The sequence below is a fragment of the Diadema antillarum genome, unplaced genomic scaffold (assembly GCF_040938485.1).
Source record: "Diadema antillarum isolate AM-2024a unplaced genomic scaffold, OU_Dant_1.0 scf00000151, whole genome shotgun sequence".
In the NCBI taxonomy this organism is placed as follows: domain Eukaryota; kingdom Metazoa; phylum Echinodermata; class Echinoidea; order Diadematoida; family Diadematidae; genus Diadema; species Diadema antillarum.
Window position 1 is genome coordinate 536,195 of NW_027271040.1, and position 27,631 is coordinate 563,825.

The window sequence follows — 27,631 nt, forward strand, 5'->3', positions numbered from 1 at the left end:
GTTTGACAGCTTAGATCTTCTGTTTTAGAAATAGACTTACAATCATCCCAGCCCATAACCTGAGAGACGCAGTCCTTCTGTTATCTATCATGAAATCTTGAACCACTTCTATGAGAAAGTTGCACATCATTGTATGAAACATAAAGAAGTAAAAGAGAAAACCTGAAGGAAAAAGACAAGGCCCAGATGCATAGTTGTGAGTGGCAGCAAAATGTAAGAAATCATCTTTTTTTCGTGGCTTTGCACCTTATTCCTGGTGACTAATTTTGTGGTGCAAGTGCATAAGAGTGTGCACCATCTCCGTTCCTGAGAAGATTTTCTGTGTCTGCATACCTTCATGTATGAAGTGGCATATCAACCATTTGTTTTGTGTACCTTTGGGTGCAAATCAAAGATTACCAGTTCTTTGACATAATGGGTTGTCAAAGATCCTACACACTACATAAGATGGTCAACTCTCAGTCAAAAAGTGAAACACTGCCGCTTGGAATTGTGGGATTTTTAAGGAGTGCACCACTAGCGTTGAGCGGGGATAGTTTCCAGGTGCGAATTACTTTCCTGATATGTTTGTGTGGGACCAAGACAGGCTAAAACGAGAAAGAAGGAATTTTCTGTAAAGAATCATGAGTGAACCTTTTATCTCAGAATTGGTGCAGTGCATTAAACTGGATCAATAGCTACACCAAACTGTCTAGCAGGTTTATCATTCCGATTTCCAAAAGACTGTGCACTCACAGCGAGTGTACATCTCACCTCCCTGGTCACAACGAGAGGTAGATTCGCTCACAGCTCTCTCAGCTCCGCTCGCAGGTCGCTACACTCGCTGTGACTACGCACGTCCACAAATTATTGCGAGCTGCCTTTGCAAAAGACTAACGCTTGATCGATCTATCCCCACTCAATGCTGGTGGGCGGCAGCCACTTCCATTTTACCAGCGGCCGTGTAAAATCAGGAGTGTTGATCATCTTATGGAATGCGGGATCTTAAAGTTTGGGGTTGTGGACAACTCACTCTGTAAATAAGTCTTCCTTTTATCGTTATTTTAAAGTCCCCACTCCCTTGTACATGTGCTTCATTGGAGGCGACTGTTAAACCTGCTACATATTCCATCGAAATTCCATGAAGTGCAACAATGTAGGTGTGAAGGGTGCTTCTTGAATGAAAGGTGTGTTCCAGATGCCACTGATTTTGGATTCCGTATTCGATAAAGAGAAGTGTTGCAGGGTCCCTTTTCATAAATCTTTTCAATATCAACCTTGCTCTATTTGCAGTCACCTCTGCATCAGCTAGGCAGCAACCATTTGAGTTACGATGGTAACTGTGAGAAATGAGCTTTCACTGCAAAACTATTTGATGAATGAGGTTGAGTTACTCATTATTTATGTCAGAAAATATGTCTCAACACAAATATTTGTACTTTGTGTTGACAGACACTGTGTAGGCACTAGCGTAAATTACACTGAATTTCTACTCCATGTGCTGTATCCTCTGTTTTGAATCTTGGATTTTCTGAAGCTGCATGAAAGGCAAAGATGAAAGTGAGTGAACTTTTAAACTTGCGTACTTCCGTGTCTATGTGTGTGTGTGTGTGTGTATGTGTGTATGTGTGTGTGTGTGTGTGTGCGTGTGTGTGTGTGTGTATGTGTGTGTGTGTGTGTGTGTGTGTGTGAGTTAAATTGCAAAGATGAGTAGGAGCTGCTTGGGAACACTGAAATTTCCTGATAACAACTTCACACAATACTCCGTAAACCATTGACATTTAATGAATGAAGTCACATCTTTAATTTACATCTGCAGAGAAAGACATCGGGAATTGTACATGCATTCATTTGGAAAAGTATATATACAGCAGTTTCTGTAGTATCAAATACAACTTGATTTATACAAAGTGTTGCATCAGTTTACCTCTTCTTTTAATGATGCAGTTTAAAATTCATCAGTACAGTTGAACCTCCCTTATCCGGCCTCCCTTATCCGCATCTCTCTATTATACGGACGCAATCTCCCGTGATTTTTTTAAAAATAATTACGGTAGGAAAGGAGGATTCCCAACTCCTTGAGAACTCCTACACAAACACACATGAATTACATATAAATTTTACTTCATACATTTCCTAATAATTTGTCCCCGCCGAACGAGTTCGAGCAGGGGACTATGAAATGGGCTCCGTACGTGTGTGTGTCCGTCTGTCCGTCTGTCCGTCCGTCTGTGTGTCCGTGTGTGATCAAAATGTTCAAAATGCTACTCCTTCGCCATTTCTAACCCGATTTTGATTCTGTTTGCTTTATATGATAGCACTACATGGGAGCTTTGAAACTTCTATACAGAATTTCAGTTGTGACCTTTGACCTTGACCTTTGACCTGTATTGTACATTTTGCTTCAAAATGCTACTCCTTCGCCATTTCTAACCCGATTTTGATTCCGTTTGCTTTATATGATTGCACTAGGTGAGGGCTTCAAAACTTCTACACAGAATTTTGACCTTTGACTTCTTTGACCTTTGACCTTGATTTTTGACCTATATTGTACATTGCCTACAAAATGCTACTCCTTCGCCATTTCTAACCCGATTTCGATTCCGTTTGCTTTATGTGATGGCACCAGGTGAGGGCTTCAAAACTTCTACACAGAATTTTGACCTTTGACTTCTTTGACCTTTGACCTTGACTTTTGACCTATATTGTACATTTTGCTACAAAATGCTACTTCTTCGCCATTTGTAACCCGATTTCGATTCCGTTTGCTTTATGTGATGGCACCAGGTGAGGGCTTCAAAACTTCTACACAGAATTTTGACCTTTGACTTCTTTGACCTTTGACCTTGATTTTTGACCTGTATTGTACATTTTGCTACCAAATGCTACTCCTTCGCCATTTCTAACCCGATTTCGGTTCCGTTTGCTTTATGTGATGGCACCAGGTAAGGGCTTCAAAACTTCAACACAGAATTTTGACCTTTGACTTCTTTGACCTTTGACCTTGATTTTTGACCTATATTGTACATTGGCTACAAAATGCTACTCCTTCGCCATTTCTAACCCGATTTCGGTTCCGTTTGCTTTATGTGATGGCACCAGGTAAGGGCTTCAAAACTTCAACACAGAATTTTGACCTTTGACTTCTTTGACCTTTGACCTTGATTTTTGACCTATATTGTACATTAGCTACAAAATGCTACTCCTTCGCCATTTCTAACCCGATTTCGGTTCCGTTTGCTTTATGTGATGGCACCAGGTAAGGGCTTCAAAACTTCAACACAGAATTTTGACCTTTGCCTTCTTTGACCTTTGACCTTGATTTTTGACCTATATTGTACATTGGCTACAAAATGCTACTCCTTCGCCATTTCTAACCCGATTTCGATTCCGTTTGCTTTATGTGATGACACTAGGTGAGGGCTTCAAAACTTCTACATAGCATTTTGACCTTTGACTTCTTTGACCTTTGACCTTGATCTTTTTACCTATATCGTACATTTTGCTACTAAATGCTACTTCCGGCGGGGACATATATTACGCACCGCGTAATTTCTACTTTTCCTTGTTATTTAGGTAAATCATCCCAAGAATTTACAAAAGAAAATGATTTCATTCTTGCAAACACGAACCTCTATTTTGGGGTCTGTTACTGAGTGTAACAATGAAAAGGTTGCAGTATACACATTACTACATGTGGTACTACAATGGGCTACATCAGACATGTGTGTGTATATGTACATGTATAAAGCATTGAGTCTCCCGTATCCGGCCTAATCCCTTATCCGGATGAGCCCCGGTCCCGACTTGTCCGGATACAAGAGGTTCAACTGTACATCCTTCACATATAGCACAAAAGCTCTCTTCAGCGTGATCATGATATGCCATGTAACCAACACAACATTTTATCACAATTATGTGTCCAAATAATTTTTGAAAATTACCCTCTCAAATTACTCCTCAGTGGTACACCATTGTAAAACAGAAACAACAACAAACAAAAAAACCAAACAAACACTTACGGTTAATGTATTGTACAGTACTAAAGGGAACCCAAATTTATACCAAATGGTACATGGATTGAGTAAATGCAGAAATATTACTGTAAAAGTGGATATTTTCGCACAACTAATTTTTTGCGCTTGGCAAGGTGAGAAGAGATTTGCGTGATTTTAATTCCATGGAATCAAGACGTCAACTTCTGGAACGTATGGCAAGCAAAATATTTGCATGCTTTTATTTTCGCCCTAGTTTTGGTGGCGTGAAATGTGCAAAAATTTTAACACCGTGAAAAATTTTCACTTTTACAGCAGTAGAACACATCAGTCAAGTTTGAAGAAAATTGGACAATCCATTCAAAAGTTGTGGTGCTGCCACTGCTGGATAAGAAGACTATAACAGTTCATGACAGCACACATTGGACGATGAAAATATAAGGAGAATTCCACAAACTTACTATTTAAAAAAAAAAATGAAAGTACACATTCTGTCCTCTTCATACTGGCAATGACTAGGGTGACATAATTCTCCTTGTTTTCTGAAAGAGGTACGTCAAGTGCTATTTCATTATGATAAAAAAATGAAAATACGTTGAATCCTATATCCAGGTGTATGTTTTCTTTATACATGTACAACTTGTACTGTATTGTCCATGAGTGACGTCATGAAATGTGGTGGTTTTCTCATCTCCCAATGGCGGCACCAAAATTGTAAAAATGCAGAACTCATAATAGATTGTCAGTGATTTTCCTCAAACTTTACTGATTTGTTCTACTTTAACTTCACTGATTTGTTCTACTTTTATTGCTCCATTCACTCAACCCAAATATACATGTACTGTACATACATATTTGGGGTTCATTATCGTTTAATAAGAATTTTACCATTCTGTTTTTCTCTATTCATAGAGCTTACTCTTTTAATCAAAGTAACTTGAATATACTTTAAAATTGCGCTTTAACTCCTTTCTGATACTTCATCACTGACTTCATCTCTGTCCGCAATCCCTTGTTTCTGTCTTTGTCTCATTTTGCACATCTGTGCATGATTTCAAAATAAATTGTGACATTTTGCATGATTACATGACATGCAAAGGACATGGGAGGTGTTCAGGATGAAAATATACGGAAATATTAAAGGGACGGTACAGTATTGGTGGAGGCGAGGATTAGGCTTTTAACTATATGTGAGATACCAAGAAACCACTTGACGAAATATTAGAGAGCATACAATTCTAAGAGGAATTCAAAGTTTATTTGATGAAAATCGGTTTTGAAATGGCTGAGATATCCAAAAACAAAGTAAAACAAAGCAATCCTAATAACAGGTGGGTCCCACCTTTTATTATGATCGCTTTGTTTTGGATATGTCTGCTAATTATTCAAAACCAATTTTCACCAGTTCTCTTAGAATTTCTCTTAGAATTATATGCTTGTTCATATTTCATATGAGGTTTCTCATTATCTCACCCAAAAATGTTAGAATTATCCTGAAGTTAGGTCTCAACCAAAACTATACAATCCTTTTAACAATGACCTAACGACTTCATTCTCTTGGATTTCCTGTATGACACATACACAAATAAAACCTGCATTGCATTGGACAAAAAACAAGAGACCTACCGGGTCTTTGGATCTAGTGCTCATCCGAGTAATGCAAATTCACCTTCAATGCATTCTTACAGACTATTACCAAGAAGAACATTGCAAACTCTGTCACATCGGCAGCAATGCCTGCCAAGTTTGTTGAAAATTTGGCAATGCGTTTTCAAAAAGAAGGTCAAAATGGTAAAACTGGCCCCAAATTTAGTGCCAGTCCCAGTGAGGACCATCCCTGCATCTGCCACACACAGACTTGAGAGTACACTCAACCAATGTACGTTGTGTTTACTCAGAGCCTTTCTGGTTTCACAGAAAGTTTTTCGTTTGTTTGTTTGTTTTTAAAATTCTCTATTTTTGGGGTTCTGGGCTCCCTAAAGGGCCCCTGTTTGAGACATGTTACCTCTTTGTACTGATACATGCTCTATCACCCTAGCGAAAATATCTGCCAAGTTTGGCGAAAATCTGGCCATGCATTTTTAATGAGAAGACAAGTGTGAAATTTGGCCCCCAATTTGGCCACCCCCAAGCCCTAAAAGGTGTGTGTGTGTGTGTTGGGGGGGGGGGGGGGGGGGGTAGGGTGGGAACCTCTGCATCCATAATGAACAAACTTGAAGCTGGCCATGCATTTTTAATGAGAAGACAAGTGTGAAATTTGGCCCCCAATTTGGCCCCACCGCAAGCCCTAAAAGGTGTGTGTGTGGGGTAGGGGGGTAGGGGTGTAGGTGGGAACCCCTGCATCCACAATGAACAAACTTGAAGCAACAGTCACGAATGTATTTACTCATAGCACTGACGTAGCTCACTTCTTGCTCTACAGAAGAAGATTCCTTCATTTCCATTCTTAGGGGCAACAAATCATTATTTTTCCCCATCTCCTGCTTATACTGAAATAAATCATAACATTTTCATCATGAAATGATATAACCAAAATCATATATTTAATACTTTCACACTTTGTCAAAAGTTCATTTGGCTTCAGTCCTCTGTAAACCACCACCCCTACCCTTGCCCACATAGGGTAGAAACAGCTCCTGGACGGACTTCTGGTGCCGCTTTTCTAGATCCACTGACCTGACCCTCGCGATGAAATGCGCGTAGTCCCGACGCTGCTCCAGCGCCTCCGTGCTGAGCGGCTGGACGTAGTCGACGGGGACTCGAGGCATGGACGGAGTGGCGTTGGGTTTCATCTTGACCTTCTTGGGCCGGTCAGGGGGAAGGCCAAACTTCTGCCTCTCCTCGTCGGCCTGCGGCTCGACACCATCCAGATGCCACGTCTTGTTGCTCTTCAGTCGGTTGGCAAACTTGATGTGATTTTCCCGCAGACTGTTGTGCAGAGTGATAGAGAAAATGTCATGCAGTCCAGTCATGTGGTATTTCTATGATGGTCTGCACCAAAAAAAAAAAAAAATTCTCCAATTCTTTGCCATCACTGACAGATATTTCATTTGTGATACCCTTCCTTACTACCCTCCCCCCTGCAAAAAAGCATTTATTTATCTACTCTCAACAATGAGAAATTATAAAAAAATATATTCACTTTTGAAAAAGGCATTTTGCCATCTTTCTTGACAATTTCCTCAGTGAATGTTTTGGTGTTTCTTCACACATAACTGCATGTTTTACAGAGACTCCAACTCAAAACACCATCTGATCTGGAGATTCTCCCGTCTGAAACCCCTAGCAAACGGGAGACTCAAAGTTGATGTTCCTAGGGTTTTAGATGCTCTCTGGTGCTATCTAAGGCTTATTTTTTTTCAACATACTACAGAAATAAGTAAGAAATCCTTTCCAACGGGAGACAAAGAGCCAGAGCGGGAGAAATTAAATCTCAAGCGGGAGAACGGGAGATTTTGCAAAAATGGGTTTTCGGCGGGAGATCTCCCGTCAAAAATGGGAGAGTTGGAGTCTCTCGTTTTATTCCACATTTGTAAGTATTAATCATGACAGTCTTGAGAAAAAAGAAAGTAGAAATCCTTCCTTGTATATTTCTCAAAGTCATTCATAGTTTTTGTGTTTGTGTGTTTGTTTGCTTTTTACTGAAAAAAAGAAGAAGAATGAAATCTAGATTAGGTCTAATAACTGACCGATGTCAAATTTATTGCGTAGCAAACTGCCGTATTTTGGTTCTGTGCATAACGGACAAGTAGTACACCAGTAGTAGGTTGAATTTCTGGTAATGACACAAACCACATTACTGCAATCTCTCTCTTGTTTTTAAAACACCAGTATCAGTTTGTGTTTACAGGCATTCATGAGGGTGTGAAGCTGAGGAGGAAATACTGCGGTGTATATCTAATGTTGGCCTTCAGTATACTAATAGACAGAGTAGGACAATGTAATGTAAATAGAAATGCCCAGCAGCAATATTCATGTCAAACTTCTGTTTTTACCTTTCCCTCTAAATGACCTGCTCTCAGATTAGCAGAATGGGAAACTATCCCTTGAGTATTTTTAGCTGAACATTACCAACACACAGTAACAGCGTTTTATTAAATGAGAGAAAGAGAATATCACTGCATGAGAGGAGAAGATGTACTATAACAGATTTTATTCAAATGTCACCCTCTGCATTTCTAGTGGTTATTAGCATCGCAACTGCTGATCCACAAATTTGAGCAAACATGTCATCAAAAGGAGCCAGTGGGATTTGAACCTGTCATTTACTGATCTATCTATGAAATGTCTCAGATTCTCACCTGTTTGCCAGCTTCATTTTCTCTCTGACTTCCAGGGGGTGAGCCTCCTCCATCAACCAGGGAGTGGACATTTCCATCTAGAGAGAAAGCAAAGAGCAAGAAGAATGTACGTATCAGAGCCACTGCATTAAGAAACAACTGAGAACACGCCCCCCCCCCCCCCCCCCAAAAAAAAAAAAAAAAAAAAAGAAAAGAAAAGAAGAAGACGAAAAAAAGAAAAGCACATATGCAGGGAAAGCACAGTATGATTGTATGATACAAGCCCACTATACATTCATGCCTTTCAGCTTTTAAACCAAACTGACAAAAATTTACTTACACATGTATATATACCTCAGTCATTCTTTCTGTTTGACCACTCTATCAAGAAAATATTCATTCATTCTTCACTCATGGTTATCCTCAATCACCTATGAAAATATTTACATACTCATATTCCATAGGACCAAAATCCATTAAGAATATATTCATGTTGTTTTGACTCATCATCATTAATATATATCTCTGTAATTAGATATGTTACAAACAAGCAACAGCAAATTAACAACACAACACTATAACGAATGGATTGAATATACCGGTAGAATGCGCTACCCAGTTATGGCATCCAGCTTGCACATTTAAACCTAAAGTGCATACGAAGAAAAGACTAAAACCTGATTTCCCCTGACCATCAGGTCTTGGTCACCCCTGAAGGAATGTATGCTGACCATTACTATTCTAGCCCTGAGTAATTGGTAGGGAGAACCTCTGGGTGACCATGCACAGTTTGACCGCCCCCATCAACAAATCTCTCTCTACCTTGTTTCCAGGAAGTACGACTGGGTTCAGGGTTCGGAGCTTGTTGACCTTTGTCACTGGCGGGGTGGTCAGCCGGATGGTGCTGCTGGACATGATTCGGGCCGACTTGACCGGCGACTGCCTGGGGGACTTGGTGGCCAGTCGGCTGGCTGCGATGCCAAGGTAGCGCATGTCCAATCGCTCCAGCATATTCTTGCCTTTCTCTCCAGACATGGCACAGAGGACTTGGAGCACAGCAAACAATTGTTTCCTTGGAAACCAAAGGCACAAAAAGCAGATGACTTCTCTATTCATAGTAAAGCTGTCGACATGCACTTAGTTTTGAAATGGAATGGGTATTGTGAAAGAAACTGATTCAATATGTATAGATTGAGTGACGAAAAACATCGAAATCTGTGACGAAAAACAAGGAGATTTAAAAAAAAGGACAAAAAGGCTTATCAAGAATTGAACCTAATATTGATCAACTTACCTATTGGTCTTGTTGCCATCAAACATGATTAGCTTGCCGATCTGTCGGAAACCCATGGCATGTAACAGCGCCCTCGCCTTGTTCTGCACCCACATGCTCTGAATGCCCGAGTCTGTTGCCCTCAGCTGTACCTCTGGCATGTGCTTTGTGATGGAGAGCTACGAGAGAAAGATTCATGCTCACTTGGTTGTATATACATGTATATGTCTAAAAAAGAAATTCCCCCAAATCTACTCACATTGTTACAGGACTGGAATGCTGACAGATTTTAGATTAAACGGGATATTGCTGCTTTACAGGATGTCAGCAAAAGTTAATGACTTTCTGCTTCTAAACCTATTTGATGGCAAGTTCATGGAGAGCTGCTAGATGAAGACTCTTGCTTATTTTGTTATAAATCTATGTTATCTCCAGATACCTCTAACTGCAGTTTGGAAGCTAGAAAACACTGCAACACATTAGTTGAGAGCAAGGAGGTACTAGGCTCACCTTAAGACCTCCTTGGTTGAGAGAGTGAGGTATTGACACTTGTTTCAGGGTTAACAGACTTTCTGCTAGTTCTCACATGATCATATCAGAACTCTCCAAAAGAAGGTTCTTTAAATAATTCATGAATTAGAACTTCCTGACTTACCAAGTCAATGAGGCCAGATGTGAGCTTGTCATGAACTTCTAAGACCTTGGCTAGAGTGTGGCTGCATTCTGTGTTGACAGCAATATCTGGAGGAAACAAAACAAAAACAAAGACAAACACATGCAAGTGAATTTGACATAACTTCAGCTGAATAAACAGCCTCATAACTCTAGTACTACACAGTTATCTAACTCTATCCTGTAAACTACTTAAACATCCCAGCTTTGATGAAAAGCACTATCATTCACCCAGTACACATACTGAAATACTCAGATCAATATCTGATTACAACTGAACTGCCACTATAAATACTCAATACTCCCCAAACAGGAAATTGTCTAAACTCATCAATTTAAGCTTGCCTCACACTACACAATCAGACCAGTCACAGAACTAGAGAGGCAGGCCAGATAAAAATACAACCAGCTGCAAGACCCGACACCACACACTTTATGACCAGACTACACAGGTAGGCTTACGACCATTCTGGCTTTGGTACATCATACCAAAGAGCATAGAAGTGCATGCAATGCACATAATTGCATATGCTTGCATTATACTGTATCGTGATTGGCTGAAAGTTAAAGACTGGTCATGAAAATTTGACATGTCCAATCAAATCTCTATTACTGGCACTAGGACCCAGTCGCACAACTGAAAAGTGACAAGGCTGGTGATGTCACACTTCCTGTCTTAAGGTTGTACCACTGGTAAATCGTGGCAAAGTCGAACAGTGTGTAGCAGGCTTTAACCCGTTCAGGACAAGTCCGAGTATACTCGGGCAGGTGTCTATAGGAAACGTGAGTTGTAGCAAAATCAGCCCATCCTCAACGGGTTAAACTCACCAGTCATGGCTTCTACCGCCTGAAGGGCTGGAGGGAAGAGTCCGTCAGGGTCCCAGGTGGGGAAGACAACATAGGGCTCACTGTTGGTGGGACCCTTGGGCTGGAAGTGGAAGCCCAGCAAAGTGAGGAGCGGGATGGCAGCTGGTGAGGCTAAGACTTCTGGTGGAAGGATGCAAGAGGGGGGCGGATCTTGGGCGTGGTCGCCGAGGATCACCTTGCCTTGCTGGAGCTGTGAGAAAGGGGAACAATGGAGGACAACCATTTTTTGATATGTAGTGCCAGTTCTCTTGACATGGAGATATGGCGTATTTTGCAATTGATACCAATCACAAAACACAGATCTGTAAACTATGCAAACTTGTGTCAGGTTGTGATTTGCAGACAAGGACTGAAAAGACCCCCCCCCCCCCCCCCAAAAAAAAAAAAAAAAACACAACAACAACAACAACAAAACAACAACAAAACAAACAAACTGATAAAAAAGTAACAAAAAACAACAAATACTACACATAAAAATTGGCTACCATCCTTCACTCAAACTTGTACCATTGTAAACTTTGTTTGCTCGCTTACTCCTGTGTTGGGTGGAGAGGGGAGTAACAGTTCAATTCAGTTGCTTTTTATTCTTTACACAACACAGCAAGGGTGTGTTTGACTCTGGTACTTTGGAGCAACAGTCAGCTTCAATGGTCTGTTTCCCTTAGGGTCAGTGCAATGGAGGGACATTATGATACAACCACTTACCTCAACTCTAACCCTTCCCCTAGCTTTAGCCCTGGCCGCAATCCTTATCAGAATTCCAACTCCAAAGCAAACCTTAACTCTTTATGTGCCACGTTCGCACGTCCGACTCAGTCGACGGCGTGCCAACTTCGCATATTCTGCTCAACAAACAAAGCCGCTAAAACCGATCAATAAATCGCTAATCCTGCGGTACAATCAAAGCGTTTTTCGCGCTTTTGTTCCTCTCACATATACGGCTTGCATTCTATGTGGTGATTGGCTATCAAGCGATGTTCCCAACTAAATTTGCGTGTACATTCTAAGTTTCTGTCACTGTTTTATGTGCAAAAGTCATGCCTTTACAGTAATGTAGCAACTGGTAATTCAAAAGAAAAATTTAAAATAGAATTGTCATACATTGTATATGGAAGCAAAGTTTGGCATTCCTCTTTAACTTTGTTCACTATTATGTCCAGCTTAACAGAAATTTGTAGAAGTTATACAAATTGGAAAAACAGAATTCTTTCTCAAAGCAAGACTACCTTCGTGTCTCAGAATAACGTGGCACACAGGGGGTTTCCACCATGGCACATAAAGAGTTAATCATAAACCTAACCTTAACACTACTGCTAGCACCCCTTAACTCTAACCTGATCCTAACTGCAGTCCAGACCCAGAATTTATCCTATCCTAACCATAACACTACCCCACCCCTAACTCTAGTCCCCATCCTACTCCTAATCCCAACCCAAAATTAAACGCTTAACCTACCCCTCATTTTGTTATCCTATGACTTCAGACTTGAAACAAACTCGAACCCTAACCCAATCCTAGCCTTATCCCTAACCTGTTGAGGACAAGTCCCAAGTATACTTGAGCAGGTGTTCGGAAAATATGTGTTGTAGCAAAATCAGTCCGTCCTCAACACGTTAATGCCAGTCCCAAACCTAACGCTGACCTTTCCCTAATGCCAACACTACCCCATCCCAAATCCTAACCTAAGCCCCAGCCCTAGTCCTACACCACACGCTAAGCCATACCTTACCCCAAACCCAACCCCAACCTTAACCCTAACCCTAAACCTAACCTTAACCCGTCGAGGACAAACAGATTTTGCAATAACATGCATTTCCTATGGACATCTGCCCGAGTACTGTAAGACATGATATTTTACAGCATGAAATTTTCACGAATTTGAGCCGACGGCCTTTTTCACAGCATAAAATTTTTGCGAAGTGCCTCTGGCATTCAATGCATATAGTGTAGACAAGAGCCTTCACATGCATTTTAATTTCAAGAATCTTGGTTCTTGGGAAATTTACGAACTTAAAATGCATGTGAACATTCCTCGATCTACAGTACACTCGGGACTAGTCTTCAACGGGTCAATCACAATGATACGAACCAGTTTGAGGATGCAGGGCAGGACGGATGGATGCTGGACGTGATGAGTGAGGGCAGCAGACAGATGGCCACATAACTTCCTGATTAGAGCAAACTCGGTCTCCTCTGGAGAATGAGAAGAGAAAGTGTATGGAAACATAAACTTTACTCATGAGATGCAACATTTTTTTTTTCCAATTTATATCTAGATCTCATCATTATAATACTACCAGTGCAAAAGGTATACAGGAAAATGAGACTATAAGGAAAGGATGCATCACTTATATAATGAGATTTTTTTTCTGACTTATTTCTATAATTCATAATGGACTATGAATGTAAGAGGCACATTGCAAAGAGAAAGGTAAGAAACAAGTCGTTTCATACACCAGAGGATATTTTTGGCTCAAGAAATATATTTGTACATAATCTGCATGCATTAATGTGGCAGTTAGCTTTTTTGTGTGTTTCAAAAGTTTGCTGCTTTAAAAAAAAAAAAATGAACACATCACAATAATGTGCAAAAAGAAGACAAGAAGCAGTTTACTACAGAAAACATGAATATCACATTCAAGCACATTTACAAACCATTCCTACATTAATCTTTGTCAGTGAAGAATTGACTTCAGGCACAACAAACAGACATCAAGTAGAATTTCTCCCTCACCCTCAGGATCGTCTTCCCGAACATTGAGGGCGTTCTCCTTCATAGCATTGAGGATGTGCCCTTCGGTTTCATTCAGCTGGTGGTCAATGAGGGCATGCTTGATGGTCATCAGGTTGATGTACTGGTCAAAGCCGATCAGGTGGAACGCTGCCCAGTGGCGGGCATCTTGAAATCTTTGTGGAAAGAAAGAAGAAAAAACAAGTAAACAGTAAATAGTCAATAGTACAAAATCTTACTTAAAAAACTTTCATAATACTACATCAAGTGACAGAAATGCAATCTTGAAAACACCTGCAAATACTGAAAATATAATAGTTTCTTAAATCCTACTGTACTTTGTTCTTAACTTTATTCCTAACTCCACCCTATTGTGTAATCATGGCCCTGCAAATACTGAAAATATACTAGTTTCTTAATAACCCCTACTGTATTTTGTTCCTAACTTTATTCCTAACTCTACCTTCTTGTGTAACTGTGGCCTCCATGTTAGACTGAGGCACATCACTACACCTGAGTGGGCTTGCAAATCTGCAACTACTGTAAAAGTGGATATTTTCGCGTGACTAGTTTTTCGCGCTGGGCGAGCTGAGAAGAGTTTCGCGTGCTTTTAATTCCGCTGAATCAAGACATCGACTACTGGAACATATGGCAAGCAAAAATATTTGCATGCTTTTATTTTTGCGCTAGTTTCAGGTTGCGCAAGATGCGCAAAAATTTCAACACTGCGAAAATTTCCACTTTTTCAGTATACATAAAGCTTGAAATACTGAACACTGAGGAAAAAGCCTGGCAGATTGGGCTAAGTCCCTTGGCACATAAAGGTCCAAAGCTTACAATTAAACTGCTCACTAAATCACTCCAGGGTTTACCCCCGCCTTTTTGTTCACTCCCTTCCCTTTTCTTGCTATATATATTCCATTTGTAGACATAAAAGGTGTTAGTTCAGAGCTTAGTATATAGATTTTAATAAATGTAGCACAAAAAAAGAGGGGTTTTAGTTAGAGTAGGTTTTAGTTTAGTTAGGTTTTTAGCTAGGTTTTAATAAAGTGCATCTAGCTGTTTCTGAATCCATTTCTTCCACTCCCCCCCCCCCCCCCCCCAACACATGTACCTCTATCTTGTTACCTGTTGTCCTGTCGAAGGGCCTGCTTGGCTGTGTACACTGCATGGGACACCATGGTGCCCTCCTGAAGGGCCATGTAGAAGTGGTGCCAGAACTTGTCCCTCACTAGGTCGCTTACGGCCCACAGCATCACCAGCACACACTGGGCACCTGGTGGATGAAGTCAATGGAAAGGTTGTGGTCCAAACTTGAGGAGGATGATGATGATTAGTGCTGTATGCTTTAAAAATGCCCAATTACAGCTGGGTGTCACAACATGTGCATTTTCAGCTTTTGACAGAGTTTTGACACAGATTTGTGTGTGTGGACTAATGTCCTGTATTGAAAATGACATATTGTCATGTACGGGAAATAACACAGATATACAGGTTTTAAGTTTCTTCAATTTGTCTCCCTCTGAAAATCACATATTATTTGTGGAGGGAGACAAATTGAAACTTACACCTGAAGATTCACCCCTGTGAATAAATAAATATCTTTCTTTCATTTAATATGCCTTTTTCCTCCTTGGACTATTCAACATAACAATGTCAGAATTTTGGAGCTTGGGTATTTGTTCCATGTTCATCATGTCACTGCCGGCAACCAGGGACAGCTTGGTGGTAGTGTCGAGCAGCAGATGACAGGTTTGAGTCCCACTGGTTCCTTTTTTCCGACATGTTTGTTAATTTACAGATCAGCTGTTGCAATCTCAACAAATTCAATTTGTAGAGGGAGACAAACTGAAGAAACTTACACCTGAACCTTCACCCCTCTGAATAATATCTTTCTTTTGACATTGATATAGTTGAGTGATCAAAGTTGGGTCTAAGATTTTAGGAAACTATTGCTAATTACTCCTTTCTATCTACTGTAAAAGCTGTTATTTTTTCACATTTAGTAAATAATGGCTGGGCCGCGAATATAAAAACTCATTAAAATATTGTGAACGGACATGCATTTAGGCACTTATATCAGCCTATAAGTCAAAATCGCAAAAAAAAAAGAAAAAAAAAATTATGAAAAATGTCTGCGACGCTCCCCACCCCCATTTGCAAAAATATCTGTATGCAAAAATAACATCTCCTATAGAAGTATGAAATATGAAGGCATTTTTTGTGTGCTTTAAGAATAGACTTAAATCTGATACCATGGCTATGGGGTATACAGTAAAGGTATTCATGTCAATATGGACTACATCTACTCCATATGAACAAACTTACCAGCTGCGATGAAGGCCAAAGGAAGACTGAGGCCGAATGGGCGATGCCTGTTGCCATAGCAACAGCTGAGAACCACCAGCTGGCTGCAGAGCCGCATCCCGAGCACATCTTGCAACCTGAGCTGGTAGGCCTCTTCCTGATACTCCCCATCCTCCAGGGGCTGGGTGGTGGGGTTAGGGGCACAGACCAGAGCCCCCTCCTCCCATGATCCATACAGAGCCAGGTGGATGATGGTTGCCCGGGGCAACTTGGACAGGACTGCATCCTTGGTGACACTGGCACCCAGCCATGGATCAGTGTTGAGGTAGTCTGCTATCTTATGGACTTCCATCTGGGCCACAGCAAGCTCTGGAGGAGAGTTCCAAGTCTGGAATAAAAGAAATGCAAAGCAATTCTCCTTAACTCGTTGAAGACAAGTCGAGAGTATACTCAGGCACGTGTCTATGGGAATTGCGTGTTGAGCAAAACCAGCCTGTCCTCAGCGGGTTAACATTGTGACTCTTGACTCTCAGACTTCTTCTGTTATGTCGTTAAAAGTTTGAATTGTACTGCAATAGCTCATTTTCCTTTTCAGAACAGATGGCCAGGTAGTCTCTCAGATATTCTTTTTTCTTTCCTATTAATGTTCAGAAATTGCAGAAAGTCATAATAGAGGAAAAATATGAAATACGGATTACAAATACAAATCCTTTCTTCCAACTTAGTTCTGCTGTTTTACTTGTGGTTCACACCACCACATCTTGCTTTGTTACTATTACTCCAAAACTGCTACAAGTAATATCCATGTTTCCCTTCATTCACAACCCTGGTAGCTAAGTCCAAGCTTTTCTTGTCTGACCAATCGAATCATTCTCTCAGCTTCAGAGTTCTGGGTGTTGACACTGCTTAATATTTTCAGAAATATCATCATTTTGTGGTGCTACAAAGCACAAGATTGACAGTATTACATGTCAGACGTACAATCTATTCTATTGTAACTGTTGACGTTTCTCAATGTCCATTTTGATAAATATATCTTACATACTTCATAGCAAATTTAGTTAAAAATGGGACATGGGAAGGGCAGAATAAATGCCATCATCTATCCTTACCTTGCCATGAAGCCTCATCTTTTCTGGAAGAGTTGGGTTGCCCATGACGATGACCCCTGCCTTGCCCTCCCTCTGCCGGAAGGTACCCACTCTCCCATCCCTAACGGAGGGCACCTCCACCCCACTCCACGTCTCACTGATCAATGTGCTTCCCCGGGCACACGCCCCCGCGATTCGCCGCTCTTCCATCACTGCGACGGGGTCCCTGTCATCTGGAATCCTGTCACAGAAGTTTGTGTCAAAGGCCACGATCGTTGGGTTGGTCATCCGGGTAGCAGCCATCTCCGGTGCCACCCGGATAGAGTCCTGGACGGGCTGATGAGGCCGACTCGACTGAGGTATGACCACCCGATTCATGTGGTCTAGATAGATCTTGGTAGGGTCAGACTTTGTCTGAGAAAATCCTGTATGAAGTAAAAGAGAAAGAGAGAGAGAGTATAAAGAGTGCAACTGCATTTGATCAAACAAATCTTGTTCCTTTAGCTTTCCTCACTTTCAACATGCATTCAGAAACCAAATGTGGAAAAACGAAACCCAAACTGTTCATGCATCCACCTGATAATATAATCATTACTGAAGTACTGATGGCTACTTGTACATTACACAGTTGATATCTTTCAACTAGCTTTATGTCTTTACAAAAGAGATAGAATTTTGATGTCAATATTGGCACATTATAGTATCACTAGAAGTCATTTTGTCGTAGATATTACTCTCAAACTTTTACTGTCTCACTTTTAGATATTGTTTCCTATATGAGGATTTTTGAAAATGAAGTAGTGATGGCTACTTGTACATTACACAATTGATATCTTTTCAACTAGCTTTATGTCTTTACAAAAGAGATAGAATTTTGATGTCAATATTGGCACATTATAGTAACACTAGAAGTCATTTTGTCCAAGATATAACTTTCAAACTCTTACTGTCTTTTAAATATTGTTTCCTATCATGAGGATTCTAAAAAATATATCACACTTCACTGACATATCGTCTGCCCTCTGAAATAAAAAAAAATATAACTTACCAGAAAGAGATGCCTGGTCATCCACAGAGTCTGTCAAGTAGATGTTATTGACGCTAGTTTGGTTTGAGATGACAGTCTGCAGCACCTTCAGTGAAGGAACAGCTGTTACCCGATGAGTCTCACCTAGTTGGCGACCACTCTGGTCAATCAGCGAGTCAAAGGGCAGTTCAGTCAGAATGCTGTCCGAGACGACGATGACCTCACCTTCCGAAACGTACTCCGCGATGGGCGACCAGAGGATTTCGTGCAGCACTCTCAGGGGATTCTCACTGGCCTCAGATGCAGGCGGGCTTGTCACATTACTGGTCTTCTTCGCTGGGCGTTTCAGAGAAGCTCTGAATTGTTTAGATAAGGACTTGAAGTACATCTGCATTTGGTGTGTCTCAGAGTCCAACATGGGGAGCGCTCTGTACTCACAATCATACATGTTCTGAAGACCGCCCTCCTCTGAATAAATGGCATGAATGAGATTGTGGAGGTGCTGCATGCATTTCTTTCCTTTGGTCGGAAGCTCGAGGACAAACTGAACACATCCTTCATTTGGTTTAAGGACCCATGTAAGGACACCACAGTCTGTGACATCATAATACAGGACAGAACTTGACTGTGAGTTAACGAGTTTGCACATGTCCTGGAAATCCAGTGAAACGTACCTTTCAACGACACCGTTCCTGGCTTGCTTGGCAAGTATATCCTGGAATTCAATGCTATTCAAGGCCTCTGCATGCTCAAGTGCTTCAATAGTTCTCTTCAGTTTGCAGAGACTGACCTTCAAAATGGCGCTACTCTGCCTCAGACATTCCTTCATTTCTTGGGGGAATACACTGCCTTCCTCCTCGTGAATGGTGGCAAGTCCTTCGCAAAATCTGATGCTCTCCTGGCAGAGAAACCGTGCCCTCTCCAAGTTCTTCTCCTCGTTAGACTGAACGAGGATCCCTGCCAGCTTTGAGGCAGCCTTGTGCTTGTGCTCAGAGAGTTTTGTCCTCTCTGCCAAGCCATAGGCCTGCTCAAAGTAGTGCTCTGACTGCAGCAGCCTATCTTGACGGAGATAGAAATCCCCAATGTCCATCAGAGCTTCGCACTCTGTGTGAAACTCATCCAACTTTCGACTCACCCTCAGGTACCTCTCCAAGTATTTGACTGCCTCATCGTGCTCACCTCTTTCGTCGAACAATTTACTCAGGCTCTTGAGTGCGGCAGCGACCATCTCAAAATACTTCCACTTTTCAGCGATGGCCAGCTCCTGCTCATAGTATGACTGGGCTAGGGTGAGATTGTGAAGCTGGTGGTAGACTCGGCCAAGACACCCATACCCCCTGGCCATGCCCACACGGTCACTCTTGGCCTTGCTGATGGCAAAGTACTCCTGGTAGTGCTTGAGGGCTGTTGAATAGTCTCCAACGCCTTCTCTGAGGAATCCGACCAGGAGGTAAGCCTTGCCAACAACCTCTTGGTCCTTCTTGACTTCCCCGCTCACGGTCGTGTGCAGGTATTGGTCCGCATGGAAGAGGGCCTGTGAGAGATCTGAGGCTGCTCTGTATGCACTCGTCAGAATCTCGTGGACATGCCTCTGTAGTTTGTCTCCAACAAGGTTGTCCTTGACGTGTTCGGCTTCCCCTGACTCATCTTCCCCACCATCCTCCGTCTTCAAGTCCTTGCAGATGGAGAGAAGCTTTTCGTAGAACAGTATCCCCTGTTGAATCTGTCCCACACGAAGGTTGAGCTGGGCCAAGTTGTGGTAGGCCGAGGCCTCGTAGATGTTGTTCTTGTGGCTCAAGGCTTGGACCAGGAGGGCGTGGAAGTGGTCCAGGGCTCGGTCCAGCTCTTGGTGCTTCTGGTAGCACATAGCCAGGAGGTACTGGGACTTGAGTCGGACCTCCACACTGGTCTGCTTCAAGTCCTGGATGGTCTGCTGTACATGGATGCACACAATGTACTGCTTAGACTCATACAGACACTCAGCCACCAGCATCAGCTTATCCACGGGAGCCGCATCTGGATTAGGAAAATTGAAATGAATAAAAAGTGAGGGATACTGTACACCTCTACACAACTCTGACATTTGCGATTGACAACATCATATTCTTCAGATATTAGTCATTAGAGTGTGTGTACAATGTAGGTGATGATCAAGCTACATTTCAAACAGCTCTTTGCCTATTGAACGTTGCATTCTAATCGCGTCATACTGCGAAACCTCCACAGATGGATTGAAATCTGGTCAAAAAGACGTATTTCCCACTCTAAATAGATACTTGTGTTAAACTTGGTGCATGATACACTGCAAAGGCAGTTCTAAAATTTTATCATACATGTAGGTTAACGCAGTGGATTGACAATATTTAACTCTCAATTTCTCTATTGACAGTGCTTTAGAATAGGCCATTATTATTACCGTTATTTTTGAATCTTATGATTAATTACGTTTTTATCAAGGTAATGGAACATTATATATTCATGACGTTCTGTTTTGTGTTGTATTTATGTATGTTCTGTTTGTTTTCATGTGTATTTTTGTCTATTATTGAGTATCTAGTGATTATGTAACATTTTGTATTTTGTATTTTCATGCCAATCTGTTTTTTAATGTACTTCTGTATCAGGGAATCACAATCTTCAAGCCACTGGCTTTTTCGTGATTTTCCTTGCCATCTGATTATTGTACAAATATTGGCTGCATTGCTTTTATGAAATCAATAAATTGAATTGAATTGAATTGAATTGAAATTATTATCATTATTATTATTATTATTATTATTAATATCATTATCATTATTATTATCATTATCACTCAGCTTGGACTTCTTGGGATGTAAAAGTTTCAACTCACCCTCCAACGTCTGAAGGACATCATCAGAGAACTGACACAAGTTTGCTGCCACTACGGCTACATTATCAACCAGCTGTGACTGATGGTTTGGATCATGCTTGACAGCCCGCAAGAAAGCTGTGATAGCTGCAGCATACTCCCCGAGGTTATCAAGACACACGGCCAACAGATAGTGCCCCTGTAAGTGAAGTGAATGAAATATATTGCCATTTGCCCACTTCCTTGTCACACACTCACTCTCTTCCCCCTGCATGTTTTGATTATCACAGCACAATTTGTGGCTACAGGCTGTATCTCACCAACAGAGATGTCTCCGCGACGTCTCCAATTTATCAGTCACAGCAGTCACGGAGACGTCTCCAACATAGAAATGGCTTGCGGTCTCACTAGGGAGACGACTCTGAGACGAGTTATGGCAGGTGTCAAAAAATGTCAAATATGATGGAGCCGTTGCAGGATCACCTGACGTGATCTAGGCAGGATGTCAGCAAGCAGATGGGTCATGTGGTTTCTAAAGTAGGTCAAACAGCATCAAATAGAGTCGCGGAGACGTGACCTCTCACCAGTTTTTCTGGTCTCCAGCAGGTCTCGGTGACGTATCTGAGACGTCTCTGAGACATCGCGGAGATATCGTGGAGACGTCTCAGCAGTCGCGGATATGATTAGTCTCCGCGACGTCTCCGCAACTGATGGAGATGTCTTGGAGACGTCGCGGAGACTTCGTGAAAAATCGAACATGTTTAAATTTCTTGCGACTCCTCAGAGACTCTGTAATTTTCAGGAGATGTCTCGGAGACGTCGCGGAGACGTCTGTGCAACTAGCAAAATCTGGAGTCGCGAACTAGTCGCGAACTAGTTTCAATCCCGGTGAGATACATCCTTCAGTCTTGTCAGTATTTCACTCAAACAATCTTTCACTTCACACAATGTATCTTACTGAAAACATTTTGACCTTGATTTTGAGAGACTCTGCATCAAACGCATCTGGTATCGCTCATTAAAATCTCTCTTGATTGCTCAAGTCTGATCATTGTAAAACAAATTAATCATATTCCATCCAGTTTTGATCATTGTCAGCCAAATTAATCATATTCCATCAAGTTTTGATCATTGTAAATCAAATTAATCATATTCCATCCAGTTTTGTTCCATTTAAATGGGAAGTTTTCAAAAATAAACTTTTGTGGATTAAGTGAATGCACAATATCAGTAAAACATATTTGTGAAGGTTGAGAAAAATCTGATGATCTGTACCAAAGTTATGAAATTTCAAACTTTTGGTGCTGCCATTGCTGGATGAGAAGATTACAAAAATTTGCGATGTGACCGCGGAACGGTGATATAAAAAATGTTTTAAGAAATGTAACGAGAATTCCACAAAATGTTTAAATTCTTAAAATAAAAAGTGAACATTTCTTTGACTTGATGCTGACATATGTTAAGGGTAATATTATTATCCCCACTTTCTGAAAGAAGTACAATGTTCGTCAAATGCTCTTCAACTATGCGAAAAAAATGACATTTTGCAAAATTCTCTTGACAATTTCTTTATACCTTTGTTCTGCAGTGATGTCACAAACTGTTGTAGTCTTCTAATCCAGCAATGTCAGCACAGAAACTTTAAAAACTCTTATCTTTTGGAGATTGTCAGATTTGTCTCAAACTTTACTGATGTGTTCTACTAATATTCCTGTATTCACTCAATCCATACATATTTGGGAAAACTCCCCCTTTAAAGCTGGCAGTCTGAAAGGAAAAGAGAACATGTTGAATTCATGTCTCACCTGGGGAACATGAGGGTTAAGCTTCACAAGAACATCGGCATCAAGCCTCGCTTCCCGGTAATTCTTGAGCTCTATGTTGGACACTGCCCTCTTTGACAGGAGCTGTACATTTTCCGCATCGATCTCCAGCGCTTCCTTGTAGTATGCTGAGGCCTTTCCATAGTCCTTCTTTTTGAATGCTTTGTCTCCCAATTTCTGCAGTTGCCGGACCTTTAAATACAGATGGAAATACACATTATGTTCATGCAGGTGGCTGTGAATGGTATTGTCAAGAACCATTATTGCTGGGAGATCCTCAAAATGAGAGTAATGATGACGATGATGATAATTACTGGTTCTAATATATGAAACAGTGATAATAATGTACAATGATAACACAGTGTTTGACGCACAATCATTTTTCTTTTCTCACTCCTTGCATAGGATCTTGCCAAAGTTGTCCATGAAGTAAATAAGGGATGCAGTGCCAAATATACACAATAATTGGAATAGATGCCAAATAAATGATAAAGGATAAATGTTTGACCTACATGTATGATTCTGTGATAACAATTCAAACATGCTGGTGACAGATACTTTTATTAGCTACCATACCGAAATGCAGGCAATGCCTACCACATAAGATATATGGCACGACTTTCTTTTGGGATTTGTTTTTCAGTTGGTTTTTGTCTCACTTATTCTGCTGTGTAAACTCATATGATAGTCATGAGCCCTTATCAATAGCCTATATTTTGATGCACACTTACACTTTCAATTTCATCTGTCTCACTGATCGGCTCGCTGAACTCTGCAATACTTGTGACGCTCAAGTTCTGGCGCAAAGGGATGTCTCCTGCCATCATGATGAAAAGTCACTCTTGTATTGTCCAGGCCATCAGATCAGACGTACACACTGGCACTGCTTTTGCATGGCTATCGTTACATCTTAAGAGCTGATGTTCTCTGTATTCAAAACAAGATATAGGTTCTGGCAATAGCAAATCGTATAATGATTAAGTGAATAGTATTTTTTTCAGACTGGATCATAAATGGGCAATTTTCACACATAATCCGCACACAGCAAATTCCATAATTGATCAGTTTACAGGGCCATTGTTAACTGCACCAGCCACCCCAACATGTACCGTGTTACTGCTAATTACAGCGCCCCGCGCTAGGCCATTCTTAACTGCGACCAGTCCTAATGCGTTGGGGCTGCGCATTGTAGGATTTGGGATCTGGGAAGGCGTAGTATCGCTGTAAAATTTCACCTTAAATACTAAAAAATGTGTCAATATGAATACTTACTGATGTATTGCAATTATTGACAAAAGGATACACCGAACGTAATAGTCTGTTACTAGTCCATTTCTGTCTAAATCGATGACTACACTGTAAATGATTCGGCCAGCAGGGATCTCCCAGATCGACAACTGCTCACGAAGACGGGATTTGAAACCTCTGCGCTTGCGCGAGTTGGTAGCACTGTAGCCTTTTTGACCAGGCACTCTTGCTGCATGACAAATCCCACCCCTTTCGCTCGCCACTACACAGCGCGCAGCCAAAGGGCCTTATTCAAAGGCTAAAATCATTGCGACTCTCATGCGTAAAGTCCTACGCAACGGTTGCATCGAAAGCCAAAGATTGAACGGGATGTATGGAGATGAACTCGTAGAAAAACGTTTTTTCAAGACTACATGGGATCAATGTGGAAATTAACAAGTGAACGTATTGGATGAATAAGGTCAGAAATGACGTACATTATAAAAGTATGCCTTTTGCTGGTAAATTACGAAACTTATCGTGGCGCGAAAATATGTGTTGCTTTTTCAACGTACAGAGATAGCACTCTTTTGACTCAGGGCGCTCCCACAGTATAACTGTGTACAAGGAGTGCCCCGGGGTTAGGCCATTCTCTGAAAAAGTGTGCAATTAAATTAGAGTTGTACAAATGACAAAAATTCAACTTCAAAGATTTCACTTAATTTTTATGAATTCAGAAACTTTAATCCCATAAGCCATAGGCATACAAAACATTACAAACAATGGCATGATTTTTGAAAGCTCACATTTTAAAAAAAGGAACATAACCACAACTCAAGCGTGACATAAGCACCACAGAAAAAGTTCAAAGAAGAGCAACAAAGATAATACCTCATCTACATAATCTGCCATATGCTGAGAGATTAGAGAAATTGAATCTGCCTACTCTTGCCTACACAGGAGACTCAGAGGTGACATGATCCAAGTCTTCAAAATCATGAATGGCTTCACTAACACCAACCAACTGTTCTAAGCTTTTCAAAACAAAAGATGAGAAAGTATATCTTCAGGGCCACAACTTCAAGATCCAGAAACATCTGAACATCAGGAAAAACAACTCTACTCACGTCACAGGCCCTGCACTGCTGCAGGGTACAATGTATCTCACTGGAACATGCTACCAAAATCAGCTGTGGAAGCAACTTCAGTTAACAATAACAAATTCAAGTCAGAAGAATGGAAATAAATTTGAACTTGAACTTGAACTTGAAGTAAAGTACAGTGTAAGTTAGATGCATTCCTGTCAAAGAAGTACATTTAAGTTCACATACATTACTCGATCATCTCAATAGGATTACTACTCCCTAGCTGTTAGTCATTACTGCAAGAAAGAAGACGAGATACTCAAGTTTGACATACAGTGGAATTCTGCTGAAAGTGGGAGGGCATTACAAGGTCTTTCCAGAAGCCCGACAAGACAGGTGAATACAGGTGAATACATGCACTAGTACTACTACCAAGCAAATGTCTAGGTGAATAACCAAACTCAGCAGTGTTACCACATATCAAATCTAGCACATGACTGGGCCTAGCAGGCCGCAGGCAGGGTGCCCGACGACAGGTGAATATTGAAACACAGTGCAGTGAACGAGTCGTACTACGACTACGAGTACACAACTCGCACCGACAGGTGACTACGTCGAGTGATTTACCAATGAAACAAAAATCATATGAAATAGAAGCTTCAGTTTATCCTACCAAAAATCTGAAGACTCAAGTCTCTCTGACTGAGAGCAAAACTTCGAAAAATTAGCCGCAAGACGGGTGGTTTGGATGCCGAAAGTAAAGAGACACCATCACTGCCTGCCATCAGCAGCGTACACGAAACCAAGGCAACATTTCCTATCGCTGGTCCCATTGTATGATGATGCATTCATCGATTCTCATGGAAAGTCGGCATTTACGCGCGCAGCGAAACAAAGTCACCGTGTGTAGTGTATTAATATTATGCTAGTGTACTGGTACCATGCACGTTGCCGGTATATACAGCACAGACACACAGGCACAGAGCACAGGTGGATTGTCTTGCTGCACACCATTTTTCCTACCATATGCTGCTGCAGATATGGACCTTGAAATTCCTCTTATTGAGTTAGGTACTGCTGACAGCGGGGAAATTACAGAATACCGGTTTTGCGTTATATAAATTAGCATATTGGTGCGTATAAGAGCCGCCGGAGGCGGGGCCGAAGCTCCGGCGGCTCTCCCTTAGAGATGAATTTCAGCCCGAAGGGCTGAAATTCGTCTTTCCCGTCGTCTGGGGCCCCCAAAAAGCCCGGGAACGGAACGGCCGTCAAAAAGTAGGGTGACCACACAATTTTTATGAAAATTGAGTGGTTTCGGAGGAAAACTGCTCTAAATCAAGATAACTCGAGTAAATCGTCGATAAAGAAAATTGAGCCGATTTTGACGGAACTATTTTAAACGTGATGACGTCATCACAGCTGGCAGCTCTTCCTTTCACTCTTTTCGACACAAGTCATTCACGATCAATCACACTACACACTAGTTTGGCAAGGCAGCGCGTATACGCGTATTGTCAAGAGACATGTGCGCACTCAACTGCTATACGTATTGTACACTGTGCTATGTAAACATGCGCGCGTTCTGCAGACTCAATACGCGCTACCACTGCACACGTACGCATCATAAGCTGTTGTGTGTAGGTACTGTTGTACGACTGCATAGAGTCAACATGGTGGGCTGTCACGAGCACCCACACATTGCGTAAGCTCTACTGTAAGCTAGCACCAGCAATTAGATAAGTGATTGTTTTCTAGTCTCACCTAAATTGCTATCGATTTCTAGGATACGGACTATTCTCAACTCCTAAAAACGTGAGTATTCATCGTAAATTCGGGTAAATTTTAACGGCTAATCTAGACTAGCACCGTCAGGATCTAGAACTACATTATTCGGGGGACACCCCCGAAACCCCCGAGAACAACGTAAGATACCACACTTCTCATCGCACAGAGCAAAGAAAACACACGTAAACAAATGCAATCGTCGACAGCCAAATCACGGACCGTATCGCAGATCGGATTAATATTTCAGATGGTTGCTATCGGCAAGCGTAATTACGCTCTTTTCAGAGCGATTTGCGCTCTCCGTGATTGGCTGCCGGTATTCTGTAATTTACCCCTGACAGCTTGACAGTGTGGTATCTTTGGAGGTGAGAATGCTTAGATATAATTAAATGAAAGACGAAATAGTGACAGTGGCAGTGCACAGTGCAGAGACAGTGACAGTGAACATGGTGGTGCCAATGCAATCAATGTAATGCAATGCCACGGCACTGCCCTGCCCTGCAGACCCTGGAGTGCAGTGGTGGATGAGATTGAGAATTGGTATGGGAGGTGGGAAGAGAGAGCAGCTGTCCGTATTGTGGCGTAGGCGTGATGAAAAAAAAAAGAGAGAGAGAAAAAAAAGAATGGTGCTCACTTGGCCAGTGGCACAGCCACAGCAC

At 41.4% G+C, this 27,631-nt stretch overlaps 1 protein-coding gene across 1 annotated transcript; it reads right to left on the reverse strand.

The window, feature by feature from the left end:
• Positions 1-6,544: 6,544 nt before the first annotated feature.
• On the reverse strand, positions 6,545-25,952 carry LOC139721814 (uncharacterized). The gene is made up of 16 exons (XM_071633137.1): positions 25,861-25,952; positions 23,607-23,802; positions 22,858-23,067; positions 21,074-21,251; positions 18,244-20,238; positions 17,217-17,620; positions 16,126-16,492; positions 14,926-15,073; positions 13,801-13,973; positions 13,156-13,259; positions 11,028-11,256; positions 10,183-10,268; positions 9,549-9,706; positions 9,077-9,326; positions 8,276-8,352; positions 6,545-6,902 (listed from the first exon to the last, which is right to left on the reverse strand). The coding sequence occupies exons 2-16, from the start codon at positions 23,700-23,702 to the stop codon at positions 6,545-6,547; spliced, it is 4,833 nt and encodes a 1,610-aa protein (XP_071489238.1). The 5' UTR covers positions 23,703-23,802; positions 25,861-25,952.
• Between the last annotated feature and the right edge of the window lie 1,679 nt (positions 25,953-27,631).